We start from the raw sequence: 26,662 nt of genomic DNA on the forward strand, positions 1-26,662 counted from the left end.
TAGCAAAAAAGATTATAATTTATTTCCAGGTTGTTGTTTTTTTGCCTTCATTTGCATCTTGTTTCACAAGGTAAAATAATAATAATAATAATAATAATAATAATAATAATAATAATAATAAAAAGTGACAGCATACCATGACAATGTAAAAAAATAATACAAATAATATGTACTGTATATATAATTATATCATTATCAACAAACAGACAACAATAATCATAATAACAATACTATTGATCGGGAACGAAACACTAATTTTGCTGGTCTCATGCATACAGAACACCCCTCGGGTACAAAAGAGGGGGAGAGTTACTAAAAATAGAACCAAAAGTTCCACCAGTTCAGAAGAAGTGCTTAGCTACATGCAATGACATGAAAGAGACTCATGTACACGTTTCTTGTGGCATCAATTTTACACGTGCTGTACTTCACTTCAGCCGCCTCCAACAAATATACTGTACAGGGCACAATACAAAAACAAGAACAGAGTGAAAGAACTGATTCAGGGAAGCACTGGAGGCTGGATTTATCACCACGGTGCAGTTAACAGGGACTGTGTGCAACATTTTCGTACCCTCCCTCCTCCGCCTCGGTAATTTGTCACAATCTTCTCGTGTCCTTGCGGTAATTCCTTGTCCATTAGCTTTTGCTCAGAGTCTTTGTGCCCTCGTTATTCTCAGTGCTTTTAATTTGCTACTTTGCACACTTAAGTTTTCTCCGTGCTGCTCTTCATATTGCCCCTCCCTCACAGGGTCTTGTCGCTCTCCTTCTTCAAGTGACTGAAAAGGTCAAAAGACAGGTCACGTGAGAGTGCAATCCAACGTGTTTTTCAGAGGACTGAAGCGCGTTGTCCTCCTACCTGTAGTACTCGTCCTGGGTGAGGGAGTGGTGGTGATGGTGGTGGATCCACTGCTGTTCCAGGGCCAGTCTCTGGATCTGCAGCTCTGCACTTTGGGCCTGCTGCATGGCCTGGAGCTGGTGAGCTGCTGACATTGGGCCGGTGAGGGAGGATGGCTGGGGCAGGTCACGGAAAGGAGCACCTGTCAACAAAACGAGGAAAGAAAAGGCGCTAAAGCCAATTACTGTCATCGTGGTCAAAATGACACAAACTTTTATCACTATAGAGATTTTATGAGAAAAAAACTGAACGAGTACATGGATGAGGAGTCTTCTCCTCACCGAAGAGCTGCTGGCGGAGAACCTCGCTGTCAGTGAGGGGGTGTGCCAGGATGGGAGTGCCGAGTGTGGCCCCTGGATATGGAAGGCGTGCCAAAGGAGACCCCGATGCCAACGGGTCCATCAGGGGGTGAACCCCGCCCGCCGCTGGATGCCAGTGATGTAATAGAAAATACAGGAAATATTTAATAAGAGTCAAAGCACCAACATGAAGTTCAAACAAAACATGATGCACAGTCCTTAGAAAGGCATTTGTTCCTGTATCAGAGAAACATCCATGTACTTTAAATCCAATTAGAGAAATCAAGATTCTACAGTTGTGTTAAAATAATATCAGCATGTTTAACGAAGTGAATAAAGCTCAAAATCCTTATAATAGCTTTTATTTCCATACACGCAAATGCATTGGGAACATTGCACATTCTATTCAAATCAAAACATAAAGAAAAATGTATAAAAATGTCTTATTACTTCACAGAAAGTGAAGAAAAAGGAATAGCAGGCTGGTCAGAAAATAGCAATCTCTGCATTTTTCACGTGGCCCCTTATTTAAGGACGAAGACAGCAAATATTGTACATGATGGTTGTTGTGTGTTTCTCTCTGAAAATCTCAGTAAAATGGGTTGTTCCAGACATTGTTCTGAAGAACACCGTACTCTGATTAAACAGTTGATTGGAGAGGAGAAAACATAAAGAAGTGCAGAAAAGTATAGGCTGCTGAGCTAAAATGATGTCAAATGCTTTTAAATGACAACCAAAACCAAAAAGATGTGGAAGAAAATGGAAAACCGCCATTCAAATGGAAGAATAGCCAGAATGGCAAAGATTCAGCCAATGATCAGCTCTAGGGTGATCAAAGAAGGTCTAAAGTTACCTGTGAGCACTGTAATAATCAGAAGATGCCTCTATAAAGCCAAGCTATGGGCAAGTCCCATTGTTGAAAAAAAAAAAATCATGTGGCAAAGAGGTTACAATCCGCCAAACAATATACTGACTGGCCTAAAGAGAAATGGACCAACATTTTGTGGACTGATGAAAACAAGATTGTTCTTTTTGGGTCCAGGGGCTGCAGACTTGTAAAAACTGAATTCATGCCACAGTACACTGTGAGGACAGTGAAACATGGTGGTGCAAGCATCATGATATGGAGATGTTTCTCATACTATGGTGTCGGGCCTATTTATCGCATACCAGGGATCATGGATCAGTTTGAATACATCAGAATACTTGAAGAGGTCATCTTGCCTCATGCCAAGATGGAAATGTCCTTGAAATGGGTGTTTCAACAAGACAACAACCCCAAATTCACCAACAAGAGAGCAGCATCTTGGTTCCAGACCAAGATTAACATTATGGAGTTGCCAGCCCAATCCCGGGACCTTAATCCAGTAGAAAACGTGTGTAGTGACATCAGAAATGCTCTTTCTGAGGCAAAACCAAGAAATGCAGAGGAATAGTGGAATGCAGTCCAGTTGTCCGGAATACCTATTCATAACCTAACCCTATTCCTCCCCCCAACCCTAACCATAACCCCCCCTTTACTTTTAATTTTGTGCAGCCATCATGGAATGAATTAAAATGAATATGTGGTGCTGTGACAAAAACAAGGCGCTTTTTTGTGACAATATCACAAACCAATAGATGAATGTATATTTCGTGCTGCTGAATCACGACTTGCCATGAGACCAGGTTTGACAGACATATCTCTGGGATATTACATACGCAAAACAAAGTTGGCTTTTAGATTGTTTTGGTGCATCAACATTCACCAGATGCAAGATGGTGTGTCTTCATTATACTGTATGTTCTTTTAATTTGGTGAGCGACAAGATAGCATTTATTGTCTTTGAGTTACTGCATACACAAGCTGGCTGGGATGCATTAACTCACTCCCTCACTCAGCTACATATTTTCTGTCCAACTCCTGTGCTGGTAACAGCACAGGGAATATTGAAATTGTGTTTGATTCAACTACATCAGAAAATACATATGTTACCAATGTTTGGATGCTGACAGAATATATGAAAAAAAAATCACAGATTTCAGAAATGTCTACAAATTATGATTTGGATGTAGTTCCTGGTATGGCTGAAGCTTGGACTATCAGCTTTGGCAGAGGTACTGTTTGTACAGACTGGGGGCCCTATATTTTTTATAATACACATCAGAACAGCTTGAAATCTTAATGACAAAGACTCAATATGTTGTGAAATATTCCTAATAGATTCTGACTCCACATAGTTCCTGCAGATTTATCAGCTGTACATTCATGCTGCAAAACTCACAGTTCACCTAACACAGTTCAAGAAGCACCTTTGAAAAGCTTATAGTCAATCAATCAATCAATCAATTTTTTTATATAGCGCCAAATCACAACAAACAGTTGCCCCAAGGCGCTTTATATTGTAAGGCAAGGCCATACAATAATTATGTAAAACCCCAACGGTCAAAACAACCCCCTGTGAGCAAGCACTTGGCTACAGTGGGAAGGAAAAACTCCCTTTTAACAGGAAGAAACCTCCAGCAGAACCAGGCTCAGGGAGGGGCAGTCTTCTGCTGGGACTGGTTGGGGCTGAGGGAGAGAACCAGGAAAAAGACATGCTGTGGAGGGGAGCAGAGATCGATCACTAATGATTAAATGCAGAGTGGTGCATACAGAGCAAAAAGAGAAAGAAACAGTGCATCATGGGAACCCCCCAGCAGTCTACGTCTATAGCAGCATAACTAAGGGATGGTTCAGGGTCACCTGATCCAGCCCTAACTATAAGCTTTAGCAAAAAGGAAAGTTTTAAGCCTAATCTTAAAAGTAGAGAGGGTGTCTGTCTCCCTGATCTGAATTGGGAGCTGGTTCCACAGGAGAGGAGCCTGAAAGCTGAAGGCTCTGCCTCCCATTCTACTCTTACAAACCCTAGGAACTACAAGTAAGCCTGCAGTCTGAGAGCGAAGCGCTCTATTGGGGTGATATGGTACTACGAGGTCCCTAAGATAAGATGGGACCTGATTATTCAAAACCTTATAAGTAAGAAGAAGAATTTTAAATTCTATTCTAGAATTAACAGGAAGCCAATGAAGAGAGGCCAATATGGGTGAGATATGCTCTCTCCTTCTAGTCCCCGTCAGTATTCTAGCTGCAGCATTTTGAATTAACTGAAGGCTTTTTAGGGAACTTTTAGGACAACCTGATAATAATGAATTACAATAGTCCAGCCTAGAGGAAATAAATGCATGAATTAGTTTTTCAGCATCACTCTGAGACAAGACCTTTCTGATTTTAGAGATATTGCGTAAATGCAAAAAAGCAGTCCTACATATTTGTTTAATATGCGCTTTGAATGACATATCCTGATCAAAAATGACTCCAAGATTTCTCACAGTATTACTAGAGGTCAGGGTAATGCCATCCAGAGTAAGGATCTGGTTAGACACCATGTTTCTAAGATTTGTGGGGCCAAGTACAATAACTTCAGTTTTATCTGAGTTTAAAAGCAGGAAATTAGAGGTCATCCATGTCTTTATGTCTGTAAGACAATCCTGCAGTTTAGCTAATTGGTGTGTGTCCTCTGGCTTCATGGATAGATAAAGCTGGGTATCATCTGCGTAACAATGAAAATTTAAGCAATACCGTCTAATAATACTGCCTAAGGGAAGCATGTATAAAGTGAATAAAATTGGTCCTAGCACAAAACCTTGTGGAACTCCATAATTAACTTTAGTCTGTGAAGAAGATTCCCCATTTACATGAACAAATTGTAATCTATTAGACAAATATGATTCAAACCACCGCAGTGCAGTGCCTTTAATACCTATGGCATGCTCTAATCTCTGTAATAAAATTTTATGGTCAACAGTATCAAAAGCAGCACTGAGGTCTAACAGAACAAGCACAGAGATGAGTCCACTGTCCGAGGCCATAAGAAGATTATTTGTAACCTTCACTAATGCTGTTTCTGTACTATGATGAATTCTAAAACCTGACTGAAACTCTTCAAATAGACCATTCCTCTGCAGATGATCAGTTAGCTGTTTTACAACTACCCTTTCAAGAATTTTTGAGAGAAAAGGAAGGTTGGAGATTGGCCTATAATTAGCTAAGATAGCTGGGTCAAGTGATGGCTTTTTAAGTAATGGTTTAATTACTGCCACCTTAAAAGCCTGTGGTACATAGCCAACTAACAAAGATAGATTGATCATATTTAAGATCGAAGCATTAAATAATGGTAGGGCTTCCTTGAGCAGCCTGGTAGGAATGGGGTCTAATAAACATGTTGATGGTTTGGATGAAGTAACTAATGAAAATAACTCAGACAGAACAATTGGAGAGAAAGAGTCTAACCAAATACCGGCATCACTGAAAGCAGCCAAAGATAACGATACGTCTTTGGGATGGTTATGAGTAATTTTTTCTCTAATAGTTAAAATTTTGTTAGCAAAGAAAGTCATGAAGTCATTACTAGTTAAAGTTAATGGAATACTCAGCTCAATAGAGCTCTGACTCTTTGTCAGCCTGGCTACAGTGCTGAAAAGAAACCTGGGGTTGTTCTTATTTTCTTCAATTAGTGATGAGTAGAAAGATGTCCTAGCTTTACGGAGGGCTTTTTTATAGAGCAACAGACTCTTTTTCCAGGCTAAGTGAAGATCTTCTAAATTAGTGAGACGCCATTTCCTCTCCAACTTACGGGTTATCTGCTTTAAGCTACGAGTTTGTGAGTTATACCACGGAGTCAGACACTTCTGATTTAAAGCTCCCTTTTTCAGAGGAGCTACAGCATCCAAAGTTGTCTTCAATGAGGATGTAAAACTATTGACGAGATACTCTATCTCCCTTACAGAGTTTAGGTAGATACTCTGCACTGTGTTGGTATATGGCATTAGAGAACATAAAGAAGGAATCATATCCTTAAACCTAGTTACAGCGCTTTCTGAAAGACTTCTAGTGTAATGAAACTTATTCCCCACTGCTGGGTAGTCCATCAGAGTAAATGTAAATGTTATTAAGAAATGATCAGACAGAAGGGAGTTTTCAGGGAATACTGTTAAGTCTTCTATTTCCATACCATAAGTCAGAACAAGATCTAAGATATGATTAAAGTGGTGGGTGGACTCATTTACTTTTTGAGCAAAGCCAATAGAGTCTAATAATAGATTAAATGCAGTGTTGAGGCTGTCATTCTCAGCATCTGTGTGGATGTTAAAATCGCCCACTATAATTATCTTATCTGAGCTAAGCACTAAGTCAGACAAAAGGTCTGAAAATTCACAGAGAAACTCACAGTAACGACCAGGTGGACGATAGATAATAACAAATAAAACTGTTTTTTGGGACTTCCAATTTGGATGGACAAGACTAAGAGACAAGCTTTCAAATGAATTAAAGCTCTGTCTGGGTTTTTGATTAATTAATAAGCTGGAATGGAAGATTGCTGTTAATCCTCCGCCCCGGCCCGTGCTACGAGCATTCTGACAGTTAGTGTGACTCGGGGGTGTTGACTCATTTAAACTAACATATTCATCCTGCTGTAACCAGGTTTCTGTTAGGCAGAATAAATCAATATGTTGATCAATTATTATATCATTTACCAACAGGGACTTAGAAGAGAGAGACCTAATGTTTAATAGACCACATTTAACTGTTTTAGTCTGTGGTGCAGTTGAAGGTGCTATATTATTTTTTCTTTTTGAATTTTTATGCTTAAATAGATTTTTGCTGGTTATTGGTAGTCTGGGAGCAGGCACCGTCTCTACGGGGATGGGGTAATGAGGGGATGGCAGGGGGAGAGAAGCTGCAGAGAGGTGTGTAAGACTACAACTCTGCTTCCTGGTCCCAACCCTGGATAGTCACGGTTTGGAGGATTTAAGAAAATTGGCCAGATTTCTAGAAATGAGAGCTGCTCCATCCAAAGTGGGATGGATGCCGTCTCTCCTAACAAGACCAGGTTTTCCCCAGAAGCTTTGCCAATTATCTATGAAGCCCACCTCATTTTTTGGACACCACTCAGACAGACAGCAATTCAAGGAGAACATGCGGCTAAACATGTCACTCCCGGTCCGATTGGGGAGGGGCCCAGAGAAAACTACAGAGTCCGACATTGTTTTTGCAAAGTTACACACCAATTTAATGTTAATTTTAGTGACCTCCGATTGGCGTAACCGGGTGTCATTACTGCCGACGTGAATTACAATCTTACCAAATTTACGCTTAGCCTTAGCCAGCAGTTTCAAATTTCCTTCAATGTCGCCTGCTCTGGCCCCCGGAAGACAATTGACTATGGTTGCTGGTGTCGCTAACTTCACATTTCTCAAAACAGAGTCGCCAATAACCAGAGTTTGATCCTCGGCGGGTGTGTCGTCGTAGTCATGAAGTCTCTTATGTGTTTAGCAATGCTGATGTCTTTGCAAGAGAAAGAAGATCCAAGTCTTAAGGGTCCTGGTGTTTCGTGTCTCCTGTATGGTTTTGATACCCGGACTCAAACCATTGTTCTAAGGTGTCAGCTAGATGTCTGAGGTACTTGGTTTGCCCTGAAGTATCAGTGGATAACACTGGAATGACTGTGTCAAACAAAAGGCTCCTTAGGGAGACTTAGATGATGTGTAATTCTATGAAATGTGGTGGAACGTTAGCTGTGACATTTTGGTCATGTGGTGCCATTTGTTATGTGTCGACGCGGGTTGAGGAGCGGACCTGCGTCAGACAGAACCCAGCACTACAAATAACCAGAAAAGCGGCTCCAAAAACAATATATTTATTTCACCCGCTGTGTTTAAAAGGTGTAAAAACAAAAATAGCGTCCTTCTGGTGGAGTGACTGTTGGTACGCTCTCCAGCGCCTGCAAGGATCAAAGCCCGGCGCTCCTGGACCCACTACCACCACCAAACACTCCCCAGGTGGACACGACAAACTGACTCTCTGTGAAGCAAAGAAGAGGTGAGGTAAGTCAGCAGTTACAACAATAACTTTCAAAAGACACACGCTATCAGCAACACATTCAGGTCTGTATCTTTTTAACTTTATGCAAATGAGCAGCTTCTCACAACAGCTGGAGGATCACTTATCCGCATGCCACAGCAGTGAGAAGCAAGCTGCACAATTCTCATCACAATTCAAGTATACTGTGTAACAAAACACCAAGTTACTATCAACAATTAGTCAAACACTTAATCACCTTTGATGTGTGCTGACAGCATGTGTCCTCACCCTTCCTTGCTTCACGGGCTCGATGTGTCAAACCCAGGCGCGGTCCTCAGCGTCTCACAAACGAACATCACAAGGTCGAGTTCCCGGCAGTTCTGCTTGAATCACACATGCCTTAAATGCAGAACGCCATCCAATTATCTGCTTCAGCTGAAAGTCTTTAAGGTTGCATGTGAGCACCAGTCACAGGTGCTTCACATGATGTTGAAGAGGGTGAGGACTCTTCAGCCAGCACCTTCTCCACAGAAGAATCAGTTTCCATGCCACCTGAAGAGCAAAGAAAAGAAAAGAACACCAAAACATCCAGCCACACCCCCCAACACACAACACCATTCTGAGCATGATCTAGCATGCAGGTGCCTAAGTGCTGAGGACTCCAGCAACTGGAAAAGGCCAAGTGGACACCCATGTTTCACCTGGCTGTGGCATACTACTGGGTACTTTCGGGAGGTGGGGATGGACTGATGGCTATTTGGGCTGCCAACCAGGACCCAAGTTGGTTCTGTAGTGTGGTGGATGATGGATAAACTGACATAATCTGTGCCAACAATGCGATAAACTTGATCAACAACAATACTCCGGGAGGCTATGGCATTGCATGGGGACCATACATGTGTGGTATTAATGGACCTAATGTGGCAACATCAACATGTGCTGAAACTGTTGACACAAGCCAGGATAAAGACATGGATTCATGTGTTGTGGCATCTACTTTCTGCTTAGCTGATATTAGTGAAACGTGCGATGTGTTTGTGTGTATGTGTGTTTCCTAACATAGTGGAAAGCAGGCCTAATATTCTTGTAACATTCTAAAATACTCAAATCATTCCCATCTGGCACAAACAATTATTTCATGACCTGAGTCACTTATACATTTCTTCCACATGTTTACTTGAACAATTTCATCATATGTGCACATTTTCAAGAATCAAATTAAATCCACATTGTTAGCTCATTGGATTAAACAGCAGATGTACCTTATAAAGTGGCCACTGAGCATGATAGGGCTCACCAGTGTGCACAAATCAAAGTACAGGGTTGTCTGTGAGCAGCAAAAGTTTTCAAAATACTATACGACAATGAGTAGTGAATCAAAAATACATATGAGCAATGGTACCTGTAAATATAAAAGTCAAATTATGCAACAAATTACACTCAAAAAAGTGAATAAGGTGGGCTGTATAATTTACATTAACTTTTTATTTACAGTTTATTTATGCATGTCTTGAAGTTAAAATATTTTTTTTCTATTAATACAAGTTAATTTAGCTTAATGAACTTCATATCTGTTTTTAATTCACCTAATACAATTGTGGGAAACCTGTTGACAAAATAAATTTATTTAAAGTCAATGTATCAGTTTTTTGACTGTGTGTGTATATTTTGTCATTATTACCCATAATGCAATGCAGAACAGACTATGGAAATTATTGCAAGAGTTCCACTTTGTGTTTCTCTCTACATGGATTCACATGACAGTAACTTTTGCTCAGAACATTTTTGCTCGAAGACTGAAGGAAAATAACTTATAGTAAAGTGTACCTCAAAGATCTGATCAGTCCCTACAACCCATCACGCCACCTCCGCTCTGCTGACAGCCACCAACTCCAGCTCCCGAAGGCCAAACTCCGCATTATGGGAGATAGGACTTTCCAGACAGCTGCACCCCAACTGTGGAATGCTCTTCCTAACCACCTAACAGCGCCACAGTCAGCTGAAACTTTTAAAAAACACTTAAAGGCTTATCTGTTTTTAAAAGCTTTTTCTTAAATATGTTTTATTCTTGCACTGTGTTCTATTCCTTGTACTTTTATGGTAGCACTTTGAGATTTGCTTGTCAAAACATGTAAAGCGCTTTATAAATAAAACTTATTAAAGAGCGCAGTGCCAAACCAGAACTCTTCCAACAATTTCACTCACATGCAGCTTTGTGTAGCAATATGTTGCCTTATGGATAACACCGAATTACAATCTGTGAGTTCGTAGCTCGATACTTACTGTCCAGCTAATCAGTAACTTACTACCGTCTATGCTATGCTAGCTAGCTGATATTGGTCACAATAGTGAGCTAGCTCTTTAGCTTTGTTGCAAATAGGATAAATAAAGTAAATGATCAACACAGATAATTTAATTAAATTAGTTGGACCATAGTGTCACCCTCTTCTATCTACTGAACAGAATTTGGTCACTTTTTTCCACCTGGTCTTGGAATTTGGACTCAAAATATAAAATAATTTTTTTTAAGATAGTGGTCTCTGTTAGCTTAATTTTGGCTTCATTTTGTACTAGTGGTAGTTAAGAAAGGGTGTCATTCATATTTTGTCAAAGGTGTTACCAACCTGTAGCCTGAGTAAATCAGCTGTTTAATGGACATTAGCACAAAACGTCAAAGTGAGCAAGTTGGCTCACCAGCTCAAAGACATTACCTGAATACCTTTAAAGCTTGGTGACACTCACGCACATGGGATTCATGTTGATGCTAAACTTTTAGAATAGAAAACGTTGGGCCCAGAAAATCTTAAACCGCAGTACAAATAATGTCCATATGTAACTTTTACATATCTGCATAATGTGGAAGGAGGTTACAGTGACAGCATTGTTAGTAGCAGTGGGTACCTGTGTCTTGCTGGTGCAGGTGAAGATGTGAATGGATATGTGAGTGCTGGTGATGATGAGGCGTCACATTCAGCATCTGAAGACGCCCCAGATTCTCTCCTCCACCTCCTCCACTTGTTCCTCCTCCACTGCCTGCTCCGCTTCCACTGCTTCCTCCCCGCTCTCTCTCCCTCTCCCTTTCTCGGTCTCTCTCCCCAAATGCTGGCAGACCTGCTCTTTCTCTCTCCCGTTCTCGCTCCCTCTCCCTTTCTCCATTCCTTTCTCTCTCATAGGAGGCTGGAGAGCGAGAAGGAGTGGGGTAGGTCTCAGGTGGTGCGGCTACAGCAGGAGCTGGTGGTAGATGAGAGGATAGGGAATTTGGGAATGAAGAATGGGGGACTGGGTGATGAAGTGAGGCAGCGTTGGATGTTGGTGGAGCAGCTTGACTTGCTGCTGGAGGAGCAGTAGGTCCTGCTGGGGTTGTGGAAACAGCCACTGGTGTAGATGTGGGATGGGAGGAGAGTGAGGAAGGCAGGAGAGATGAAGAGGATGGATTCGACAGAGACTGAGGGCCGGAAGGGTTGGGGGGTCGAGTTACAGGCACCAGAGTTGGATTGTGGAGGTGTGGGGGACCACCGGGTGCTGGTGGAGGAGGAGTGCCATAAAGTGCCACCTCACTAGCTCCACCTCCACCTCCGCCAAGGAGGAGTGAGTGTGCATGAGCATTGGCATGTGCATGGGAATGAGAGTGAGCAAGAGCAAGGGCTGCAGGATCAGGAATTGATCCTGGAGGATATACCCTCTCATCACTCTTAAATTCAAATCCTGGCTTGATTCGGTCCCGGTGTGCAGCCACTGCATGAGGAAAGCCTACTCCTCCTAATCCTGCACCCCCAATGCCTCCAGGTATTGGTCCCCCGGCCATCCCAGGGTGGCCTCCAACACCTGGACCTCCTTCGAGGCTGCCACCATACAGAAAGCCCAAAATAGCGGCTGCTGTAGCAGCATCAGCGGGGAGGTGATGAGGGTGAGCCAAAGCATGATTTTGGAACTGAGAAAAGAAGAATGAAGGGTGTACATGAGGATGTCCATGGTGAACTTGGGGGTGATGTGCCTGTGCCCTGCTTGCTGCCCCAAGTGGAGACATAGCATGAGGACGAGCGTACTCGCTTAGGGTTCTTAGTGCCGGGGTATCAGGGCCCAGGTAAGGACTTCCTAAACCTATTCCTAGTGCACCTTGATGGCCTCCAACCACTGATGATGCCCCTCCCATTGATGGAAGGAGAAGGGAGTGTGGAATAGAATGAGCAAGAGTGGGGTGGAGATGATGCGTTGGAGGAAGGTGAGCATGTGGATGTGAGGCATGATGTTGGGGGTGAGGAGGAGGGTGGGAGGTAGGAACCACTGATGAAGAGGAGGAAGAAGAAGATGAAGGATCAAGGATTATAGAAGATGATGAGGGGAAAAAGAGAGAGGAGCCCTGGCGACCGCCTCCAGCAATGCTGACGTCCTTCTGCTGCTGCAGAGAAAACAAGACAAGACAGTAAATCACATCTATCCTGATCTCCTTTATTGTTCAGCCATTAAACTGATCAATTTAATCTACATCAAATCCATTAAATCTGCCGCCCTTTACAATGATCACGCTCATGTTGTCACCTGCAGATGTCGATCCAGTTCTCTCTCGCGCTCCTTTTCCCTCTCTCGTTCCCTCTCTTTCTCTTTCAAGTCTCTGGCCCTCTGCTCAACCTCCCTACGGGCTCTTTCAATCATCTCGTTCCTCTTCTTCCACAGTTTGGAACCATCCAGCGGGACAAAGAGGACATCGCTACGGGCACAGGAATTCCCACTGCCACGGTCAAGTACCTTGTGGAACCTGGAAACAAATGACACATTATTATTTTGACTATTAGCAGTCAGCACCAACTTTATATAAAAAATATCATTCCTGTTAATTAGAAATTATATCATAAAAAGATTGAACGAAGTGCTACATTAACATACTCAACTAAGATGACATTTTAATTTTACCGTGCTGACTGGCTGGCATGGATGGGAATGTCTACAGGCTTCGGCTCAGGGGAGGGGCTTCTCAAAACTGGGGGTGGGCTTTCATTCTCCTCTCTCTCTTCCACTGGTTCTTCCTTTATGACAGGTGCAGGAGGTGGACCTGTGGATGGATCCAAATGCCCCTCTCCACTGAGAATTGATGAACTGGAGGCAGGAGTTGAATTGCCGTTGTTGTTGGCAGGATTATTAAGAGGTGGTGGTCCTTTGGAGACACTTTGAGGTGAGAGAGACTGTGAGTTGCTATTGCTGCTATTTGGTGCGCTATTGCTACTATTGCTGTTTGCCAGGTTGTTGCCGCCATTGTTCCCATTGGAGTGGAATGGTCCACTGAAGGAGCTGTGGCTGTTCAAACTGCTATGGAAAGGTGAAGGGCGACATCCAGGTGAACAGGTGGATGACCCACCTGGACCAGGAAGTGACATGTTAGGACCAGCAGAGGAGCTGGGTGGAAAAGATGAGAAGTTTCCCATTTGATTGGAGGAAGGACTAGGTAAAGGAGACAGAGGTATTGGAGGAGTCTGGGTGGAGGACTGGTAGTGTACATTAGGTGCCATTCCTGATGGGGGTGGCTGGGAGTGGGAGGGCTGAGATGGAGGTAGAGGGGGCTGAGTTGGGTATGGAGTATTTTGCGAGTGTCCGTGATGGGTTGTAGAGGAAGGAGAGAGTGCAGAAGGTTGACTGGGGCCTCCACGATTTTGGAACAGAGTCGACTCTCGTAGGTTTGAATCCCTATCTCTATCCCTGGGCCCAGCCTGGTAGTGTGAGTGAGGTGGGTGAGAGTGTTGTGTTCCTCCAGTGGCTACATACTCTCGTCCCACATTTGGAGTCATACCAGGGGGGCTGAGGTACTCTCTATTTGTGCCTGTGGAAGGGGTTGCACCACCTGGAAAATCTTTTCCTCCACCTTGAGCATAATCTCTGTGGAACTGGTCTGTTCCAGAGGGCGTTTGTGCCTGCTCCATAGGAGGAACAAAGTCTCGGTTAGATGAGTTTGAGGGATGCTGGTGGGAATGTGGGGTCAGAGAGGAATGTGAAGGGTGGTTAGGGTTGTTTTGGGGTGAGGCAGGTGGGTCTCTGTTCATTATGGGGGTGACAGGAAGCCCGCCAGAGGAACTTGGTGGGTTCCCCTGGGGAACCGAGTTGTTACTACTGTTACTTATCACTTCTCTTGTTTGGTTCCCAAACTCACCCCATCTGCTTGCATCTTTGTCTCTGAAATGCCCTGTTCCAGGGCCACTGGAAGCAAAGTCTCTATTTTGGTTTTGGTTTGGCAAAGGAAATTCCCTCCCTCCATCCCTCTCCCTTTCTCTGTCCCTGTCTCTGAAAGCAGGACCAAAATCTCTTCTTTCAGGGGCCATATTTGGTCCATCTCTCCCAGGTCCTTGGAACTCTCTGTTCTGACCCACTGGCATACCCGCAAACTCCCTACTTTGGCTACTGGTGGGGCCACCCATCCCACTGCAAACACTATTAGTATTAGCTCCACTAGTACTATTGTTGTTATTGCCGATAGGAGCAGAGAACTCCCTGATCTCTCTCCCCCCACACTCCCCTCTCATTCCCCTCTCCCTCTCTGCTGCAGGTGTCCTGTCTCTGTCCCCTCCCCCTCCAGTGTACCTGGGTAGGTACTCCCTGTGGGGATGGGAGTGAGGATGGGGAAGGTAAGGGGGGTGTGATGAGGAGTGGCGAGAAACTGGGTCATTATAAACCGATGGGAGTTGCTGTTGTTGCACTGGGGGCTGGTGCTGCTGTTGGTGTGGGTGATGGCTGCCAGGGTAACGGGTGTAGCCCCAGCTCCCCTGACAACCAGGTGCTGTGGTACCCTGCCAGCTGGTGGGGCTGTAGTGATGTGGGTGGGTAGAAGGTTGCGACTGGGACTGGGAGAGGGGTTGGGGGCCAGATTGTGGTAAAAGAGAAGGAGGACCAGACTGAGTCTTGTCCAGGTGTTTGTCAGTCTTGTCCATTTTGTCTCTCTCTGTCTTGACATCAGTGGGCATGTTTTGTCCCCCCAGCTCCAAGGGTTTTAGGGCAGGTGGAGGAGGAAGAGGAGGGGGTAATGAATGAGAAATGTTGGGACTGTGTTGGGATAAGTCTCCCCCGGAGATGTTTGTCTTGTTCACACATTGTGTGCTGGCTTTGGAATTCATTCTGCTGCCATTATGTGCACCATCAACACCTGTTGGTCCGCCATATTCAACTTTACACAGGAGTTTGGAGTCCAGGGAGAAATAGGACTTCCTCCCGCTATTGCTATCATTTGATGAATCCCCCCCTGTGCGGAGAGAGGGAGTCAGAGCAGAGGAAGGGCAAGGGGTGGAGGGGGGCTTAACAGTAGGACAGTCTTCAATTCTTCCATCCACATCCCTCTTTTCTCCATCTCCACAGGACTCCTCCCCTCTCCCCTCTCCTCTTGTTCTCCTCTCCTCTCCTGCCACCTTCCCTGCTCCTCCCTCTTTGCCTTTCTCTCTTTCCCTCTCTCCTTGCTTTGGTGAGTCGGGGCCATCAGAATCAGAATCCAGGCTACCCAGAGGAGAAGCGGAGAGACTCGGGGAAGAGGAACGATTGTCCTGGTCGATATCCCGCCCGCTGCTCAGACTACTGCTGCTATTGGCAAGGCTCCCGACGACTGAACTCCTGCTGCCTTGGGATTGGCCATCTTCGTTGTCACTCTCACGAGATTGGCTAGCAACCGAAGTTGGAGGCGGGACAGTGGGAGGAGCTGAGTTGTCAGTCGATTGTGTTGATGTTGGAGGATTTGGGGTAGAGGCCGATTCCTAAGAGGAAAAACATAACTTGTGGACGAGGTATTAAAAAAGCATCTGGAGATCATACTAATATGTTAAAACCAGCAATGTAGATGTTTGTGGAGACAAGAAAAAAAAAAACCTCAGCAGCTAAGCCACTGCCTTCTTGACAATTTAGCTGAATCAAAGATTAATAATCGGTCTTTATGTAACAGTTTGATGTAACACAAACCTGAACTTTCTGCCTCTTTGGAGGAGACACAAGTTCATCCCCCTCGCTCTCAGATGAATCATGCCCTTGTGACCTGCGTCTGAAGCGATTTCCAGCCAGTTCCTCGGCTGCACCTCTTTGCTAAAACAACACATGTCTTTTAATTCTGCAGTGATGCTTTTGAATCCCCTAATAGGCCCATGTCTGTTTTTAGAACAAATGCAGACTAACATGAAACGCACATACACGCACAACACGTCAGCGCCAGACACGAAACATCAAAGAATTCAAACACATTTTCACCAAACAACTCTGCCACAGCAAGGGTATATTTGTGGCAATCACACTGATGACTCATACACTGACAGCACAGACACCATACTCACTGACAGTTCTTTATTGTTTCTGATGCTCATACTTGCATGCATGCATGCAAATTCTGGACAAGATAAACAACAGGAAACACAAAGAGGAAAAACACATAGACTCTAACCGTCTGTCTATCGTTACGTTCAGGCAGAGTGGGGCTGGGGTGCGGGCGTCGACCTCTTCTCTCCTCACTCGCCCCCCGCCGTCGCCCACTCCGCATGGGCATCTGCAAGGCCCGAAAAGTACAGAGGAAGACGAGGTTATGGAGGGTTGGAGAAAGGCATTTTGAAACAAGGCATGGCTGGAAAACTAATGAGATATACCCTGAGAAATAACAAGACTGTCGATTGCAGTAAAACAGTGTTAATAACAAACAAAACACACGTTTGTTCACTTCAATGTGGATTATAGTGAGGACAACACAAGAAGTGAAGAATAAAATGAGGGGAACTAATCAAACAAAGAACACGACACAACACAGGATCGACAAGCGGAAATTCAAGCATAATGGATAAAGCACATAGAACCAAACACATTCTGAACCAACAGTCAAATAATTATTATCAGGTTCTTCTAAATGTATGACATAAAACAATCACACAGGGACACAGTAGAGTGCAGACCTCTGCCAAGGTACAACATGTTCCAGCCTATCAACTATGTGTGGGTTTTTTTTATTAATAAAAACTACATTAAATTTTGGTGTAGATCTGAATTCACAATCCTGTTCACTTTCATATAGATAGATAGATAGATAGATAGATAGATAGATAGATAGGGCAGTTTGTCATTAAGTTTGTCATTACGTTATGAAAAAAATAACAGCTCAGCCTGAGGAGCATGGAATCAGTTGAATGGTCTAGACTGCATTTCTACAGCAAGTAGTTCCGTGGATAAGAAGTTGGCCTGCCTATATGTAGACCTGAGTTTGAATCCTGCTCATGTCCTTGAACAAGACACTTAATCTGTATTGTCTCAATCCACCAAGGTGTAAATGGGTACCACCCTCGGCTGAGGAGGTGACCTGAGCTGGACTAACATCCCATCCAGAGGGTGTTGTAGACTCTCGTATGCTTCACTCTATGGAATCTGGAAATAAGCACTGACTCCAACAGACCTCAGAGCATATATAGGACTTACTTCTTGTACAGTACTTTTCCATCTGATGCTAAAACTCAAAGGGCACTAAAATGATACTTCACATCCATACACCGATGTCAGTGTACTGCCATGTGACTGCATATCAGTAGCGATGGGGGGATTATGATGGATTTCCCTCAAGGGAACCTTAATATCTGATTAGGGAATTGAGTCCGTGACTTTGAGGTCACAACCCTGTTTGTCTAACCTTTAGGCCACTCAGGTGCATGTTACACCATCCCTACATGAATGACACTAACTGATGTTGAGAGATTGAACCAATTATGTGTGCTGATTGTGAGAGAAACCAGAGTGCTGAAAGAAAACCATACAGACATGGGAATAACATGAAACCACCACACAATGAAAGACATCAGAGGGCTGATGCCTATGCTGTGTGCTCTACACACTACGATATAAATGTACAAGTAAATATACATATGTCTATAATGGTGTTTTTGACTTTATGACTTCATTAGTGACTTCCAGCCATTGGGGTCCTCGACACTCATGCACTTGCATGCTGGATCACGAACAGAGAAACGGGCCACAAGACCAAAATGTTGAAGCAAACACTCCCACATAATGCAAGTGATACTCCTTATCTTAGTGTCTGTAAGTAACAGCTTGATTGATACAAAGTCATACAAAGTATCCAAGGATCCTCCTAAGAGACATAGTGCCAAAGACATCCCGTCATTGCTTTAGGTCATAGGTTAGCATCCAAGTCTCACAACCATGCAGCAAGACAGGCAGCACCAGGACCCTGAAGACTTGGAGCTTTGTTCTCCTGCAAAGATATTGGCATCTTCAAACACCTCTGTCCAGTGACTTCACGACTCCACAAGCTCTTCCCAGGTGCCTCTCAATCTCAAAGGCTGAGGACCCAGAGACATGTATGTGTCACTGCCGAGATAAGTGAAGAGCTCTAAAAGTTCAACTCTTTCACCACATACAGATACATTTCTGATGGCTGACTCCAGGAAGTCATTAAAGCCTGAATCTTAGTCTTGATCCAGGACAATCTCTAACCCAGACACTCTCCTCACTCAGCTTCTAAAGTGCTGCAATAAAAAAAAAACATTGATTGCGCAAATATCACAGCATCATCTGCGAAGTCAAGGTCAGTAAACCTTTCCTCACCAACAATAGCTCTCAGGTCACTGGGTCACACCCCACTTTTTTCAGTGCAGGAAAGTAAAATAAAGCTCAATGAAAATGTAACTGGTATAAATCTAATCAAATGTAAAGCTAATAGAAACTAAGTGAATCTAACAATAGCTGAATATAAAGCCAACTGAAACTTAACCAGGCCAGCATGGTGACTTGCTGCTTAGCATTGCTGCCTCACAGTAAGATCATTGCTTCCCACCTGATCCTTTCTGTGTGGAGTTTGCATGTTTTCCCCATGTTTGCATGGATTCCCTTGGGGTATTCCAGCTTCCTCCCACTTCTAAAGTCCTGCAGGTTGGGTGAAATGGAAACTTAATTGGTCAGTGTGAATGCATTTGTCTGTCCATACGCAATAGACTGGCATCCTGTCCAGGGTGTAACCCGCATCTCACACAATGACTGCTGGGATAGGCTCCAGCTTCCTCCTGATGCTTAGTTTGAATAAGCAGGCATAGGAAATGAATACTTGGTTGGGGCTCCTTTTGCATGAATTAATGCATCAGTGTGGTGTTGTATGGAGGAGATCAGCCTGTGGCACTGCTGAGGTGTTATGGAAGCCCAGGTTGCTTTGATAGCAGCCTTCAGCTCATCTGTATTGTTGGGTCTGGTGTCTCTCATCTTCCTCAATACAATACCCCTTAGATTCTCTATGAAGTTCAAGTCATGCCAGTTGGCTGGCCAATCAAATACAGTAACACCAGGGTCAGCAAACCTACTACTTACTAGTAGTTTTAGCACTGTAGGCAGGTATCCTGCTCGAAAAGAAAATCAGCCATCTCCTTAAAGGTTGTCAGCAGATAGGAGCATAAATGTGCTACTGGTAGATGGCTATGTTGACTTTGGCCTTGATAAAACATTGTGAAATAACACCAGCAGATGACATGACACCGCAAATCATCACTGACTGTGGAAACTTCACACTGGACTTCAAGGAAATTGGATTATGTGCCTATTCACTCTTCGTCCAGTGGCTTACCCTTGTCAATTAGTGTTTACTAAACCAGACTGGGATATTCATGGTATTTTTACTGCATAAATACTGAGTTACTCAAACCTGACATTAAATATATTCATATTTTTAAAAATGTTTTTTTCTATTTTTTCAGCACTGTAGTCTGTAATTATCAAAACAAAAATATAAAAAAATATTCAAAACATTGCAGTTTAAATTGAATGACTAGACTTTAGAATATATATAATTTTCACTTTCTGAAGTAACTGACAAAAATATTGAACCTTTTCATGATTATTCAAATTTTTTGACATGCACTTGTAAAGCTAAAGGAAAGTTAACCGAAGCTACAACTAAGTAAATGAGAAAAATAGTGCAAAGTCAATGTAAAACTATATACTGTTATAAAGTTATCTGATTTAAATGTAACAGAACACAAAATTAACCAAACATAAACCTAACACAATCTAAAAATATAACACAATGCTAAAATACCCTCAGCTGTAACATTGTCTTCTTTATAATTTGCAGTTGTTTAACTGGTATCCCAGATCCTATTGTCTTATGTACAGTTTTTACATGTTCAATCAAGCCCCTCTATTTATGCTTTATTGTGTTATCTGTATATCACATTCACCTCTGTATGTTTATACTGATGTTGCAGAATAAACTCAATCAATCAATCAATCATAAACAATATTTTATTTGCTTTTTAACAGTGTCTGCAGGAGAACATGCGTACATAAGCTTTTGACAAGAGGGGAAGTTAGCTCTGAGTTAGCAGAAGTTAGCATGCACGCTGACATCCAGGAGATGTCTTGTAAATCACTCCAGAGGAGTTATCAGGTTACAAAAATAGCGTTTTCAGTTTTAGAAGTGTTTATTTATTGCGAGCTTTGACATATATCAGATTTAGAAGTGTTTATTTCTTGCGAGCTTTTACATATATATGAGAAACGTGTTATATTTACATATAAATGAAGCAGTTTTGGAGCGCCATAGAGACACCAGCCAGTAATGTCATGGTGCCGCTCTACTCTGATTGGCTGTCACCCCCGCCCCTCAAAAAATATGAAAGCAAATGTGACCTTTTAGTCTCTTAAAATACATCTTAAAATTGGTCAAGGTTAGTCATCTTTGAACTTGTGCAAGGTGAATTTGAATCTGAATTTGAAGACTCTGGCAGTAATAGGACTGGATTTATACTAAGCAGACAGACGAATGGACGCAAAGCCTTCGCAATAACCGATGGCCATATTTGATGGCCTCGGGTAATGAGTTTGAAGCAAATACTACATAAAACAAAAGAAAAATAAATTTTATTGAACGCCGTCTGAGTCATAAACTGAATCTGCTTATAATGTGGACCTCAATTTTTAAAAAGCTCATATTTCTATAAACACACCCATGTGGATCTGTGGAAAATTAGTTAAAATCAGGTGAATATGGGTCACTTTTCTTTATAAAGGCTGACGGGTTTGAAAATGGGTTGAGAGTATATGTTTGAAGGACTTGTTACACCTTGGTAAAACTACACTGAGTGTCTTTCTAGTATAATGACAGACAATAATGCTGAAAACTTCCCAATCTGGAAATATCATCAACAGATCATTGTGTGTGTGTGTGTGTGTGTATTTTTTTATTGTTTTGTCTTAAATTATACCAGCCGAGAATATCGGTGTTCAAATCTGCACCATAATTTGAGTTCTTGTTTTGGCTCTTGGCCCTCCATCAAATACTATGGAAATCTGTAAACAGGTTTTTGAGTAATCCTGGTGACAAACAAACTGACCACCATGGATGAAAATCTAACCACCTTGGCAGAGGTAATTAGGTGAAAAAACTTTGATATTCGCCCTATTGAGATATCGCATAATCCCTTGCATGCCAGAGAGTAGCTGCAGTAAGTAACTGCAGTTTAAACAACATAGAGAATCCACATGACAACAATTGCACATGAACATTATACTACCAAAATGTAATTTTTTAATGCTTTTCAGCACATTAATAAGAGACTGCATGCATGAGACCCCGAAAATTTGCTAAAACAAATATTCCAAATATTCCTTGTCTGCTACATTTAAGCTGTGTGGAATTTAATAAACACAAACCGAACTTCAGACATCTTATATATATTACTGTGGAACAAACAGAACAAACAGTGTTGTAAAGGACAATAAGCAGGACGCTAAAGAGCAAAATTCACTTTCGCCCAAAACGACACGAACAGGAAGCGATCACAGCTCACGGCAATTCCCACTGAAAATAACAGAGGAACAACCTGAGCTTCTGGCATGTTTACATAAAACAAACACAATAACAACATCTAAAAAAAACCCAGATAATATATTCACGAGAGCTTTAGGCACAATATACAAAGAGTTATATGTTGCATTGTTAATGCTGTTGTCCATGTGCAGTGGTTAAATTGCAGCCTGATCAGAGCGTCTTAATGCAGTTCTCAATGTTAATGACATCTTGCAGAGCGGAGAACTATCTGAAGTTTTGCGAGATTTTGCAGGATTTGAAATCTCAATAGGGCGAATTACTCCAAAAAACAAACAAACGTGGCGTTGTTCATACCGATTCTTTATGTGTCCGCGTTTTCATTATTTCTTCTTTATAACAGCCATTTTACAACACATGCCATGGTAGGAACTGAACTGGCTCTCGTTCCTTAGTGAGGAGACCATGTGCTACATCACACCATGTGGAGTTACCAAAACCTGCATAGAAAAATAAGACAAGGTGTTGTGTAACCTTAGTCTGCATGGATATCTTAAAGACAACCCCGTGCTTTGCCATTTTAAGGATGAATGAGAAGTTTTGCTGGCTGCATAAACAAGCAGCCCAAAGAGAGAAACTGTATTCTGTATTTTTGACATGATCAAAACATCCGAATTTAGCAAACCCATTATTATATGCAAATTATGTATGTTTCAAGTTGCCTGAGACAGTGTTCCCATTTTTACGACACTCAAAAGTGTCCTTCCTGCTTCATTGACCACAGAAGCTCCAATCCCACAATGCACCGGTTTGGGATTCCTTGTGCACTGCAGCACTGAATCACAGGTAATACATGTGGACCAGACGAGCTATGATTCATTTCTATGATTGCATTCTGCTGAAGACAGTCAAACGTCTTAGAGGCCACACACCCTCCTCAACCTTCACCACAACAACCCAAATCCACAGCCACTTGTGGTTAACCCAAATGCCCCAGTTACGACCAGCAGAATCACATGCTTATTTGTGCAGCCGACCATTAGGGAAATGTCCAACGTAAAGATCCTTTATCCAGACAACCGCAGGCAGCGCTGCCCTGGAGTTATACCACTCCTGAAATATTCCACACATGGTGATAGCAGAAATTACACACCACCATACTTTGAATCTAATGATTCACTCACATCCATTTTTTGAAGCACTTAGAAAAAAATACATGAAACAAATTCTTCAGAAAATAAGTCACTGCTTTGAAACTTTACAGTAAACGGACAATGATTCAGTGTTTTAAAACACTCAAACACAGAGAAAGAAATGCTTTAGAAAGTAATTAATTTACAAAATGCTCAAAACAAAGAATAAATTTATTGCTTCAGTACATGGTTCTGTGTTAACACTGAATTAAACAATTTTTAAAATGATGTAGTATTTCTTGTTTTGAAATACTCAAACCAGTAAATGAATTGATTTGCTTTAAAAAAGTTTCAATATTTTAAATACTAAGAAGGTGACATCAAGTGGAAAGTGACCCTGAAAAGTATTTATGCAAAGTAATGTATTTGGAAATGTTCTGTTTTAAAAAGCTACAAAAACTAAATGAAACAGTTGTTTCAGAAATACGTGAAAGACTAATCAACAATTAGATCAGATATTCGTCATTTCAAAACACTTGAATACTGAATAGCCAATTAACACTCCCAACGCCAAAATTGTTTCATAGTTTCAAAATACTTGAAAAACTAAAAACGAATCAGTTGTCTCAGAAAATGCTCAGTTTTAAAATGTGAAAAATCAAACTCTATTGATCTATTTTCTTTGGAAGATATTCTGTGCCAAAACACTTTAAAATTGCATGAATCAAAATGGCTACAGGAACTGTTCCATTTTGAAATGCATGAAACTTGAAATGAAACAATTGCTTCTGAAAAAGCTCAGCTTTGAAAGAAGGAAAATTACAGTTGTAGCTACATTTGAAAAGGTTCTCTCTTGAATTGCTTAAAAATTGAAATACATTATGTATTGTGAAACACATGAAACACTAAAAATGTTCCATTTCTAAATCTGTGGGGAAAACTGCAATGTAACAGTGCCTTTAGAAATATTCAATTTTCAAACATTTTAAATTTAAAAGAACCGCTTCAGAAAAAGTTCTGTCTTGAACAGTTTGAAAAACTAAATTGGTTGTTTTGAAACACACAAAACAGCTGGATGCTTCGGAAAAAGATTCAGAATTTCACAGCATATTAAACACCATAATTTAGAGGACAATGGGACAATCAATAGTCTCCCTACTCCCCCCCCCCCAAAAAAAAAACCCAACAACAAAAACCTTCAGATGAGTCACAATTTTAAACTTAAAATTAATCAATTTCTTCAGTAAATATTTACACTTTTAAAACTTGAATGAATTAATATGAATTTATTTTTATTCGACACACAGACTCAAAAATAACAAAAGAGCTCATAAAGAGATCAATTTAACCACATACTCATGTGGCCGAAAGTGTGTATATAGAAGCAAAAGCTTATAAATGCCCCCTTACCATAATAAATAAATAAATAAATTATATATATATATATATATATATATATATATATATATATATATATATATATATATATATATATATATATATATATATATATATACATACTCATGACAACAAATACAAAGTATAAATTAATTACTGAACTAGAATTTCAAAACACAACAGTGCACAATGCTTCAAAACACAACTAAGCAAATAACAGTGCACAATTTCTGAAAACCCAAATTGAACCAATGTTCACACTTGCAAAACTCTTCATATATTAAAATAAACATCTGGTTCAGAAAACAGATTTAGCATTTCAAAACGCTGGAAACACTGTGATGCTAGTAGACAGTGGGCACCCCCCACCCTAAAATAAAGCCTGCTACGCCCCTGTACAGCACTAATTTGCAGAAGCCTCCCCTAATACGCCCATTCATGTGACCCTACGAATAAAAAAATGTGTAGTCTGTGTTGAATGAGGATAAAAATAGCGCAGGATGAAAACAAGATATATTTGGCTGAGCAGCAGAAAACAGCGTGCAGAAAGAGAGCAGCATCCTGTGGAAGCTCCACCGCACATGGCTTTGCATTAAATATTAGCGCACGCTGCAGTGCCCGACTCAATCAATGTTCGGAGCGAAACGTTAAAAACTGCATGACGCGCGTGCACATACATACACACACACACACACACACACACAAAATGCACGTACACCGTGAAGTTCATCACACAGCAGGATTCAGCACCAGCGGGTTTACGGACGTATCAGTTACAGGTGGCCAGGCCCGGATCCGACAGGAACAGCACGACGACCACGCACGCACGCCCGTGTGCGGTCCTGATCAACACACAACTGCATTTGTGATGATGCAAAGCAGCGCGCAATTTCTTACATCACTGGCGCCGCAGCGGCTCTCCTCTTTTTTTTCGTCCTGATCTTCTATGCCGCGAATGTTATTGATAGACGCGCAGAGGAAGCAGCGGGGTCGCGGTCCGATCTTCTCAGACGTGCAGAAGAGCGCAGAATGGATGCCTGTGCAGCCGATCGGAGCCGCTGCACATCTTTACAAAAAAAAAAAAAAAAAAAAAAGACACTGGGTCTGTTTTTGTTTTCGGTGGAATGTGGACGCACACGACGTGTGTTGACATGCACACACCGGGACGTTATTTCGCCGTAACGCATGCGTGTGTTTGTAATCACAGAAAAAAAAGGGAGGCAAAAAAAAAAAAAAAAAAAAACGCGAGGGAGAACGCAGACGTGGCTAGAATAGAGTACGCGCACCCATTTTTGTCTCCTCCTTACCTAGAACATCCAGCGATGCGTGCTACCCACTCTCCCTTTCTCCTCCTCTGTTTGGTCGCTTTATGGTGCGCGCTAACACGCACGCGCGTCTGTCAACACAGGCTCGCGCTGGCTCATATTGCAGCCGACAGGAGGAACGCAGGAGAAATCAGTCCGAAAACACACACACGCGCGCGCGCGCGGGGTGCCAACTGAAGACTGTACAAATTGATGCGTACCCTCTCTCCTCTTCCCCCACCCCCTTTTTTTTCCTTGCTCCTTTTTGCCCCCTTCTCCCACCCTGCTGACTCCCCCTCTTCCTCTACGGCGACTTGCACTTTTTTAGACCCTCTGCTTCGGCCCACAGTCACACATTTTAGCAGAGAGAGAGAGAGAGAGAGAGAGAGAGAGAGAGAGAGAGAGAGAGAGATGCAGGAGAGAAAGGAAAAGAGGAGAGGGCGTGATTTGCATAAGGAGAGAGGGGGAGCTGGAGGAGAAGGAGGAAGAGAGGCGCAGAGAGAGAAAGAGAGCCAAAACTCTGAAGAGGGAGGGTACCGACGGGGAGCGACGGAGGGTCTCCTCTCTCTCTCTCGTTCAGTCCAAACTCTCTATAAGGTTTTCTCGCGATGACTCCGGAACAATATTTAAGTCTCCTTTGTTCTTCCAGGCCTCCGGAGCCGCGCGCTCACTGCGCTCTAACGGCACGTGGCCTCCTTAATTAAACTATTAACAAATTAACTCTTAATTCTGCTCCGTGTTTGTGTTGTGTGGAGAAAAGCTTGCAGCGGTGTGTCCAGTCAAGCGGCTCCGCAGACCTCCTCCTCCTCCTCTGCTCCCGTCGCTCTCTCCCCTTCACGCAGGCCCCTGTCCCGTCTCCTATTGTGTGGTAACCATGCCAACACGCCCGGAGACTGTGCGCGGTGCGCTTGCGCGGCTCCAGTCGAATCACAACCGCGCTCGTTTCACCCGCGTCCCGCTTCACGTCGCCATCTGCTGGTCC

General features: G+C 42.5%; 1 protein-coding gene across 10 annotated transcripts; it reads right to left on the bottom strand.

Annotated features, from left to right (window-relative positions):
• Positions 1–25,914, bottom strand: atn1 (atrophin 1). Of its 10 annotated transcripts, XM_034174483.1 has the most exons (11): positions 25,684–25,914; positions 25,274–25,413; positions 22,203–22,345; positions 16,479–16,580; positions 16,007–16,126; positions 12,992–15,804; positions 12,620–12,836; positions 10,982–12,479; positions 1,156–1,323; positions 860–1,040; positions 1–779 (listed from the first exon to the last, which is right to left on the bottom strand). In XM_034174483.1, the coding sequence occupies exons 3-11, from the start codon at positions 22,227–22,229 to the stop codon at positions 746–748; spliced, it is 5,160 nt and encodes a 1,719-aa protein (XP_034030374.1). In that variant the 5' UTR covers positions 22,230–22,345; positions 25,274–25,413; positions 25,684–25,914; the 3' UTR covers positions 1–745. The 10 variants fall into 10 exon arrangements, 9 of the variants coding, with proteins under 9 accessions (XP_034030374.1, XP_034030378.1, XP_034030375.1 ...); XM_034174487.1 differs by lacking the exon at positions 25,274–25,413 and having other exon boundaries at positions 1,180–1,323; positions 10,982–12,476; XM_034174484.1 differs by lacking the exon at positions 25,274–25,413 and having other exon boundaries at positions 10,982–12,476.
• Between the last annotated feature and the right edge of the window lie 748 nt (positions 25,915–26,662).

This window comes from Thalassophryne amazonica, chromosome 7 (genome assembly GCF_902500255.1).
Source record: "Thalassophryne amazonica chromosome 7, fThaAma1.1, whole genome shotgun sequence".
In the NCBI taxonomy this organism is placed as follows: Eukaryota; Metazoa; Chordata; class Actinopteri; order Batrachoidiformes; family Batrachoididae; genus Thalassophryne; species Thalassophryne amazonica.

Coding starts and splice junctions, on each gene's coding strand:
- atn1 (XM_034174482.1), bottom strand. CDS start 22,229: ATGAAAACGCGGACACATAAAGAATCG. Junction 16,127..16,478: donor AACGTAACGATAGACAGACG/GTTAGAGTCTAT, acceptor GTGTTGTTTTAG/CAAAGAGGTGCAGCCGAGGA. Junction 1,041..1,155: donor GGAGAAGACTCCTCATCCAT/GTACTCGTTCAG, acceptor TTTTGTTGACAG/GTGCTCCTTTCCGTGACCTG.